Raw genomic sequence first — 10,777 nt, forward strand, 5'->3', positions numbered from 1 at the left:
GTCACGTTGCACCACAGACTGTCCAGGAGTTGGCAGATGCTTTAGTCCAGGTCTGGGAGGAGATCCCTCAGGAGACCATCCGCCACCTCATCAGGAACACGCCCAGGCGTTGTAGGGAGGTCATACAGGCACGTGGAGGCCACACACAATACTGAGCCTCATTTCGACTTGTTTTAAGGACATTACATTAAAGTTGGATCAGCGTGTAGTGTGTTTTTTCACTTTAATTTTGTGTGTGGCTCCAAATCCAGGCCTCCATCGGTTAATAAATTTGATTTCCATTGATGATTTTGTTGTCGGCACATTCAACTTTGTACAGAACAAAATATTCAATGAGAATATTTCATTCATTCAGATCTAGGATGTGTTATTTGAGTGTTCCCTTTATTTTTTTGTGTAGTTTAGTAGAATAATTTCACCCAGATTTTGAGTTAATAGGTCTCATGATCTAGAAGCTATTTAAGAAAAATACAAACTTTTGACTACAGAAATAGCTGAAAATATATAAAATGTTAAAATGTAATAAAGATCAGTGTGCCTCATCAATACAGTCTAGTAGAACAATTTCACACAAATTGAGTTACTGGGACACGATTTGGAAGCTACTGAAGAAAACACTTAATGTTAATTATTTAAATTATTGAATATGACTTAAAATTTTAATAGAGGATAGTGTGCCTCATGTAATAGCATGAATGACCATGTTTTTGAATTAGTTGGTCACAAGACAAAGCATTTATTTACAGGAGTGTTCGGAAATTGACGGTTCCCATGTGAAACTCCGAGCGCTTGAGGAGGGACCAGTAAAGAACAGCTGGCCGAAATCAGCGTTCATAAATCGGATCAACCTTGAGCTGAATGTCCCTTACTCCATGGAGCGCGGGAGATCCAGTATCCAACTTGAAAACAACTTCACTGCGGTCGGTAACACAATGAAAACACCGGTGTTCTGAATAGTTTGTTTTGGTCTGTGGACACCAAAAATGGCACCGAGCGATGTAAACGTCACACGCTGTGGTGTCGGCTCCAAAGCTCTATAGGGTCCCAGGAAACCAGCATCCAACTTCCCACCTTTTCTCTGCTGACTGCGTATGCTCTGCCTCCAAACTCGGTCACCAGGTTTAAACACAGTGCCCATGTGTTGTGCTCTTCCCTTTGCTTTGTCCTGTTTTTGGAAACACTTTCGCTGACGATGCTCCTCGGGTGTTCTTGTATTTTCAGGTCTTGCGCCAACTCCTCCACTCCAATGATGTCCTCCACAGGACTGTCAATCTTTCAACACAACATTAATATTTCAAGTGTCAGTTAATATCTGTTATTTAGAAAATTTATGGAATGCTACAGTGACATATCACGACTTATTCTGAAAGAGTATACTGACAATGTGTTTTGATAGGGTTTATGCAATTTTCACATTTATAGCAAAAATTCTAAAACTTTTCAGAATAAAGTCCATTGTGAAGGATAGACTTCACAAAGTAGATGCTTTACATAAATTCATGACCTCACAGAAATTTAATTCGAATGCAAAGTCATATTTTAGGTTTTCACTATGTGTGAAAACCTAAAATATTTATGAAGAAACTGAAGTGATAATTGAAACAAGTGGTAATTGAATACTATAATTTAGGAATTCTGTTGGGATTTTTGTGTCGTCATTATTACATTTATAATATCAAACATTTATCTGTCTTAAATTGTTAGATTATTGTGATTTTCATTAGTGTTTGACCTTTTTATTTTCTGTGTCAAGACCTTTGACTGCTGTGTTGAATACTTTTGGCAACAAGTATCACTGCTGCAAGATAACCGATTGCTTCCTCTACCTTTGAGAGAAAACGCTCTCCAAGGGAAAAGGCTTGATGACCTGTGTGTAGATCAAGCTTGCCTTCTGTCTCTTCAGTTTATCTTTTTGTTATTTCCTTTTCCAATATAAAAGGCCAGCTCTATCTGAGGGAGGGCAGAATGCTCAGTGAATGGCTTGGAGGAGCAGATTGCTGTGACTTCTCCCTTTGCATTAACAGATATACGTTGTCTGTGGTTCTTATTGATCATCTTATGTAGGTTCAAAAATACCTATCTTCAATACATGAAATGGAAAGATTGACCATAACCCTACCATGTAATGTTCAGGGACCTCTGAGGGATAGCGGGCCTCTCTTCCGAACATCAGGAAGTATGGTGAATGCTGTGTCGTTATTTGTTTTTTGGTACGTATCCCAAACATCACTGCATCCAAATATTAATCCCAGGTGTGTGGACGGCCATCCACAACCTTACTCAGAGCTCTGAGATACAAGAAAGATGTAATGTGTCACAAATAACAAATGATTTCTTACAATTTTGTGTATTTTACCAAATACACATACTGTTTTGTATTAGAGATAGTACTCACCTTTGAATGGTCCCATTCATTTTTTCAGCCAACCAGTTAGTTTGGCGGTGGTATGGGGAACACAGACTTCGTTTAATATTGAGAACTTTGCACACTTCTTGGTTTATCTGAAAATGTTATGAACAAATAGCTATAACAAAATAGCCTGCTTTAAGCAGCATATTGAAACAAATAGTGTATAGAAGGACATTCATAGTGTTAAATTTCTCAAAGATATTGAAAACAAATACTTACGGAATTTACAAATTCTTTTCCTTGGTCCGTCAAAATCCTTTTTGGGGCCTCAAACTGATGCACAAACTTAATTATGCATTCCGTGACTTCAGGTGCCGATTTGTTTTTTAGCTTGTGGCTACTTGGTGAAATAGTCGATCATGACACAAATATATTTGTTTCCGGATTTGGTTTCGACAAGTTTGCCAATGAGATCCATCTCAATTAATTCAAAGGGATGGGAAACCTTAAATAAAAGACTTAATAGATTAATAAATAATAAAATGATAGAAGACAGGAATATTTTCAAAAGCATTATTTTGTTAAGCTAAAATAATAGCTTATCAATGTATTGTAAAATGTTTAGTATATTAAAAATACATTCCTTAATTTTATACATCAACTTGTTCCAAATATAGACCCTTTGTGAGAACACAGACAAAACAGGGTAACCAACCACTGCTGCACACTACCATGTAGTCTCAGTAAAATTGTTTATTTTCACAATTAATTACTTTACCTTTATGGGAGTATTCTCTGATGGCTGTTTCAATGCTTGGGCACTAACCTGGCAGGATGAGACCTGGGAACTTAGTGAAAGACAAAAACAAACAAGAATTTAACACATGCAAAGTTGACGTTATTGGACAATTATAGTTTCATATTGGTAATACAAATAAGGTTTACACATTTCTTTTCCTAAACTTTAAACATAGTATATGGTATTAGTAAAGAAAATTCTTTACTTAGTCCAGTGCTTGTATAACATACCCATTTCTTGATGTCCACAAACATTCCTAGCCAATAAAATCTCCTTGAGAGCGCAGTGTTTTTAATTGGCCACAATGTGCACCTGTAGGGTTGGCATGAAAGTCAACAGATATTCGTTCGGCTTCCTCAGCACCTTTAACTACTTTCACCTTTGTTGAGGATCACCTGCCTTTTTGTCGTACATAGAAGAGGTCATTTCCTTTGAAAAGATAAAGGACAACAATATAAATGTGACCGAAGCATGAAATTCTATTAATAAATACAATGATCATTCTAAAAATATGAAAATGTATCCTACATCCTGAGTTATAAATAGAAGTTGAAACAAGAAGCATGCAGTAAACAGAACATGAATAAAGGCATTATCAAATGCATATAAAATAATAACTTTTGGAGGAAAAGATAAGTTCTTATTTGAAGGAGTAATGTCTGAATCTGTTTACGTTATGGTTTTTTAATCACAATTGTCCATTTTTATACATTTTGTTTGAGCAAGATAGCAGTACGGAAATTCACAGGAATAACAACTGCAGTGAAGAACTTTGTGCGTCATTCCTTCATTGTAACTTGGAATAACGTTTGTGTCGGCATGAACGTTGCTGCTGCATTTAATTGAAATTAAATTAAATGCAGCAGTAAATCAATAACAAAAAAGCATTGAGTGTTATCCGTTTTTAGATAACTTATGCATTACACTATTTGATACATATTAAAGTAGAGGTTCACTTCACGGCATCACTCTTGAAGATAAAGATTCTTACTTTCAACCTCATACGACGAGGCTTTCCTTCTAATGAGATTTTTTTGCTTTGTTGCTTTGGTGGATATTTGCCATTAACATTATAGTTAAAGACCGTTTCATATTCCACACGGTGTTGTGATCCGTATTTTTCTGTTTATTTTTGTTTGTTTTTCTGTGTTTATTGTGATCTTGTTCCCTGTGGGCCTGTCCTGCCTGCTCCCTAATTGTTTCCCAGGTACGTCTAGTTCCCCTAATTACTCCCTGTGTATTTAAGCCCACCTGTTGTCTCTGTCCTTTGTCAGATCCTTGTCAGTTGTCGTCTATAGTCATAGGTAGCTTGTCGGTTGCTGTCAGTAGTTCTCAGTCGAACTGTATAGTCCTGAGACTACTTTGCTCCATGTTCAGTCTTTGTCAGTTGCTACCAGTATTTAGCTGTGTGTTTTTTGTCTCTGCCGTGCTGCCTGATCTGGACTGTTTGAGCCACTTTCATCACATCATTAAATTCATCATCACTTTCTTCATCATCTGGATTCCTGCGTTCATTCTCACCTTCACAAACCCCCACCTCATGACACACTGTCCATATTTATGAGAAGTGTTGACTTAATGAAATATTTGGCTTAAAGCAAAAAATGATACACAACCTGCCCAAAACTCCAGGCGGGCTTGCACATTTGCATAATTGATTGAAGAAATAGCATCACATGATTTTTGACTTTCCAGAAAACACTGTATGCCTTTATATTGCAATGTACATTGTTAGATGCAATATCAGAAAAAAAAATTGTAAAATGGTTGATAAATATTTAAACATAAAATACATGTCTTAAAGATTGTCAAACCAATAGTCATATTTATTTAAACCATTTTGGACTTTAAAAAAAATCACAAAATTTTTTTTCAAACTTTATATAGAAAAAATAAAGACCAAAAGTTTAACAATTCACATAATTTGTTTCTTTTTTTCAATGTTACGGGGAGAATGGATTATTACAAACATCTAAAATATATGGTTCCCCTTTTTTAACTCTTTCAAACAAAGAGCAAATGTCATCAAAATCACAGGATTTGTTGTTGATAATGAGAGGAAAGAACACAGTTAAAGACTTGCTGGTAAATTAATTTGTTTCCATTTTATGTAGGGGGAACAGATTATTTCAGGCAGCTGAAAGAGCTAAAATATTTTGTTCCCCCCTCCTAACTTGCTGCCAACAAGCTCAGCTGCTTCTCCAAGACGACGAACAAAAATATGCATCCAGTTTTTGGCTTTTTCTTGCTCTTTTTTTCCCATCCTTTTCACTTTGCCACTCCACGGAGCTCCACTCTTGTTAACTTAGTCCGTACAAATGTTCTAGCTAGTTTGCCATTTGTTGCCAAGAGACTGATGACGTTGGTGGACCACTGGTAACAAGTTTTACCAAGAATAGACTTGGAGACAATAAGGACGATCCTCTTGTAATTTGGCGTGTCATAGAGGGAAATGTAAGAGTTAATGCCAGTCACATAGCATAACATTTCATTAAATATTTTACACCCACAATCTCACTAAAATCAGTTGGTCTTGAAAAGTTTTAAGCAACCATGAGTCAACAATGCCTGAGGCAGCCTACTATATAATTCATGGGGGTAGATAGCTTCATATCTGTATGTATACAGAACTCGTTAGGAGCAAGCTCACCTTAAAAGCATGCGAGGTGAAAATTTCAGGAGTTGAATGATTGGATGGAGTTCCTCAGTGCTTCGTGAGGCTTCATCTTACCATCACTACTTTTCATCATTTCCTCTCCTGGGGCCTAAAAGTGCATAAAAAAAGTGCGCAGTTTTCACATTTAGAAAAGTGTGGCGCACAAAAAAAAGTGATGCATAAAGGTGCACAGGTGGCTGCGCACCTTTCCTTTATAAATACTAATTTGCGTAAAATTGAGCGCAGCTGCCGGTCCGCCCTGCCGCCACCCATAAATACATATGTAAATTAGTACAAATACCCTGAAGTCTTCCACCACGCGAAGCAGTAACAATGACAATGTTCTTGTTTTTATCAGTATGAGTATTTGTAATAATTCTATATTTTATGTAAAATATGCTTTCAGGGCACAAGGTCACCTCACAAAAACAACAATAATACATTTTAAAGAGAAAAATTCCAATTAAATAAATACATAAAGAGATCGCGCAAATGCCTGTCTGAACAGTAGTGCGTCCAGCAAGGATTTTAAGACTGGCACAGCGCAAAGGTGTGCGCCTTTGCGCTGCTACTTATGTGTGATTGTCTACACACCTTGATCACCTTAAAATAATAAAACTTGTTTGGAGTTAATCTGTTGATCCAACCCTGTTTTCTTTTTTTGTGTGTGTGTGTGAGAATGAAATTGCCCCATAGATGCATTTCATGAGCTGCGGCGCACAGACCAGCGTTACATCTTTATGAAACAAAAGCTGAGGAAAAGTACTATTTACATTCGAGTGAAGTTTTCACATTCTTTTATTTTTCTTTATACTGTCCACCCACAGGCCCAACCCGGAGCATGCTGGTCCCATACCAGTCCCTGTACTTACATATAATGGACCCACAGTTCTTCCTGTCTAACTTAGAAAAGTAAATAACAAAACAAAAACTAAACAACTATTAACCTACAAATAAACTCATGTTTGTAAATAGACCCCAAAGATATAAAGGGGACTAAAATAAAATTTTAATTTAATTCAAAGTGGGGCTGGTGTAAACGAATATTTGAGTAATTCAGTGGTTGCCAAAGTTGCTCTTTTTCAATTGCTCTTTTTTGTTTTTTTTGTCCAGATTATCTGCAGTGTAACATTTATAAGCAGGAGAGGAGATCCACTCTGGACCAGGAGGAGTTAGAACCTCTTCAGGTGAAACAGCAGGAAGAACCAGAAGATCATCAGATAAAAAAGCAGGAGGATCTAAAACACCAGCAGATAAAAATGGAAGCGAAAGAAGTTTACTGTTGTCAGGAAGAAGAACATGTTGAGTTAAAACAGCAGACTGATACCTACATGGTGGTTCCTGTTGATGAACAAACATCCCACACTGAAGCAGAACCAAACAGGAACCAAGTCATCTTCCAGGAAGCTGCTGAAGCTGAGAACCAAAATCAAGAAAAAAGCAAACCTTTCTTATGTGAGACCTGTGGAAAACGTTTCACTGTCATATATGCTCTCAATGGTCATATTAGAACTCATACGGGTGAAAAGCCGTTTTCATGTATGAACTGTGGAAAAAGTTTTAGTGTAAAACGAGATTTAAATCGGCACGTGATGATTCACACTGGTGAAAAGCCGTTTTCATGTGTGAACTGTGGAAAAAGTTTTAGTCTAAAACATGGTTTAAGTCAGCACATAATGATTCACACAGGTGAAAAGCCATTTTCATGTGTGACCTGTGGGAAAAGTTTTAGTCGAAAACATCATTTAAATCGGCACAGAATAATTCACACAGGTGAAAAGCAATTTTCATGTTTGACCTGTGGAAAAAGTTTTACTCGAAAACGAAATTTAGTTCTGCACATGAGAATTCACACTGGCGAAATGCTTTTTTACTGTGTGAACTGTGGAAAAGGTTTTAATCAAAAACAGAATTTAGCTCTGCACATGATGATTCACACAGGTGAAAAGCCGTTTTCATGTGGGACCTGTGGAAAAAGTTTTAGTCTTAAACCGGCTTTAACTCAGCACATGATGATTCACACAGGTGAAAAGCCGTTTTCATGTGGGACCTGTGGAAAAAATTTTCGTTACAAAGTCACTTTAACTCAGCACATCAGGCATCACACACGTGAAAATCAGTAGAACTATTTTCCATATATGTCCCTGTTGAGGTTCATTATAAAAGTCATTTAGATGAAAACTGGAGTTATACACTGGAGGGCTTTCTTGTCTATAAAATGGAGAGAGTTTAATTTATTAAGTTGTTTAATGTGATAATTTGGATCTTGAAATTTGAATACTTGCAAATGTGCGTCCCTGGAACATTTTCCTTGAGCTATGCTTTGGTGGGTTTTTTTGTGTACTTTGTTGAATGGGATCATTTTTACCTTGACATTTGGATACTTAGATATGTGCATCCCTGAAATCTTTTCCTTGGGTGATATTTATTTTTGCTGGACTATTTGATACAAAAAAACACAAAACAATCATCTTTAAAAAATGTAAATCTGTGGAGCCTCCAAACCAGAAACATGGATCTATGAGCTGTTATCATTCTGCCTCCCTGAAGAAATTCTCTTTTCAGTACGGATGATATTAAGAGAGTTTGACTGGACATATACTCTCCCTTCCCAAACATTATAGTGAGATTGGATTTGAAGGCTTGATTTGTATTATTCTGTTCTATGTGAGTGAGTTCAGCTGATCGAATTTACTTTAAAGCATTCATAAACAAAAATGTAATGTACTGTTTTCATTAATGGTTTTGCAGTCTCAAATATATCTTTATACAAAAAAATCATTGTTTTTTAACATGGCTGCATTTTATTATTTATAAAAATGTTCCATTCTCAATTCAAACTGGGTTTTTAGCACATTTTAACTTAAGTCGAAATCATCAATTTCGACCAAACAAATCAGTTGAACATAAAAATCCAGAAATCCCAATGAATCTTTTCTCTACTGATCAGTTGAGTTAAAATAAATATTACAAACGTAAAATAAAGGGAAGATCTTCCTTGTTAAATTTACAAAGAATATATATGTGTATGTACATTAAATTTACACGCTACTATGTTAGGTCCAGATATGTTGTCAAGGTTTCCACCTTTTCTTAAGTAAATCAATGGGTGGGTTTAGCTTTATTTTTCCCATAATGTAAACCCTCACTGCTCTCCCTATCCATTGATTTACAGTAGGGGGTAAAGGTTTGTACCAACATACCATAATAATTTTTTTGCTATCAGTACAAGGATGCCAAGCAGGTACTGTTGTTCTTTACTTAAATCACTCACCTGAGCACTCCCAGAACAAACGCAAGGGAATTTCATTATGTATAAATGTGTAAAATAGTTTAAATTTCCTCTCGAAATCCTTCCCAAAATGATTTAATTTTTGTGTAATCCCAAAACATGAGTGATCTCCAACTAGTCCACATTGTCTACAGCACAAATTTGTTTTAGCCTAATCAAATTTTGAAATGATACATGGTGTTCTGAAGTATCTAACAATTATTTCCCAATAAAGTTGTTTCCATGTTGGGCGGTTATTCAGCTAATGTCCATTTCACACACTAGTTCCCACTCTTGATCAGCAATCACAACATTCATTTCTGGTTCCCACCTTTCCTTTGTCTCAGGAGACCCCAACATACATCACTGTAAACGTTTAAATAGATTTGACAGTTTTATCAATTTTTTTTTCTTTAGTGACCTTTATAAATAATACTTTTAAATCAGTAGGTTGTGATTTAGGAAGAGATTATTCTGTATGATGGTCATTTCTTAACCGCAAAAATCTGTAAATGTCAGATGAAATGAGCCTATACTTCTCTTGAGTCTGACCAAATGATTCCAGAATCTCCTCTTTAAACAAGTCATCAATAAAAATGTAATACTTATTTTGCCAGACTCAAAACCCTGAATGCCAAAAGGGTATAAGAAAGGAAAGCACTGTGTTTTTTTTATAAAATATAAAAAAAGAGTTGGGCAAATAAGAACAGAAAGAAATGGGAGACATGAGATAATTATTTCAGACTTTGAATCAGACACACTGGATTGATTAACATTACTTTTAATAGGGAAACATCAGACAGGAAAATGTGACTGTGGGGAAGATGAGACTATAAAACATTATTTTGCATTGTAGAAATTACTGTGTTCAGAGAAACAAGTTAATTAGGAACCTTAGTAATATGAAAATGAAAATGAAAATTGACATTGTTGACTCACTGCAAAAGGATCCAAGAAGCAGAATGTATCAGGCTATATTTGATTTTTTAAAACAGTGAAAGTTGTATTATAGGATAGTTTTTTTCCCCTTTGTTTTGTTTTATTTTGGCGTGTGGTTCACACTCCTTACCAGTTGGTGGCGGTAATGCTCACCTAACTTTTCTTGCCAACCGCCAATAAATTTCATGAAAAAGAATTGGGGGGGGGGTAGGGTGTCGCCTTAGCTCAGAAGAGAAGACAGCTAGGAGGAAAGTTGTGAGGGAGGAATTTAAAATATTAAAACTTAAGAACAATTAAGAACAAGATATCAGCCCCACTGTGGCGTCAAGAGAAATAAAAAAATTACAAGAGGTTATTGAAATAGAGAAATGGGCGTTGCAATGGGGATTTAAGTTTTCACTTGAAAAACACAAAAGTAATGATATTTAATCAGAAAAAAAACAAACAAGGAAATACAATTAAAGTCATATAACCAAGAATTAGAGCAAGTGTATAAAATTTTTAGGGCTATGGTTTGATGAAAAATTTAAATGGAATATACATATTCAAAAAGTTGTTGATAAATGTAAGAAAATTTTTAATATTTTGAGATGTTTGGCTGGCAGTGACTGGGGAGCAGATAGACGATCACTAAAACAGATTTACACAGGAATGATAAGATCCATGACCGAAAGAACGAGATCACGGGTACAAGCGGCCGAAATGGGTTTCCTCCGCAGGGTGGCTGGGCTCTCCCTTAGAGATAGGGTGAGAAGCTCGGTC

The 10,777-nt window shown here is 36.0% G+C and overlaps 1 protein-coding gene across 4 annotated transcripts in view; it reads left to right on the forward strand.

The window, feature by feature from the left end:
* Positions 1–10,777, forward strand: part of LOC103472618 (gastrula zinc finger protein XlCGF8.2DB-like) — a 67,107-nt gene that overhangs the window by 8,773 nt on the left and 47,557 nt on the right. Inside the window, exons 2-3 of one of the 4 annotated variants that reach the window (XM_017307418.1) lie at positions 6,919–7,730; positions 7,815–8,581. The exons of 1 other annotated variant lie outside the window; for it this stretch is intronic. In XM_017307418.1, the coding sequence (XP_017162907.1) occupies positions 6,919–7,730; positions 7,815–7,928 (926 nt within the window). In that variant the 3' untranslated portion in view covers positions 7,929–8,581. Of the gene's footprint in view, positions 1–6,918; positions 8,582–10,777 lie in introns of those variants that run through there. 2 more of the 4 variants (XM_017307419.1, XM_017307417.1) reach the window with 2 other exon arrangements.

Source organism: Poecilia reticulata, linkage group LG11 (genome assembly GCF_000633615.1).
Source record: "Poecilia reticulata strain Guanapo linkage group LG11, Guppy_female_1.0+MT, whole genome shotgun sequence".
Classification (NCBI taxonomy): Eukaryota; Metazoa; Chordata; class Actinopteri; order Cyprinodontiformes; family Poeciliidae; genus Poecilia; species Poecilia reticulata.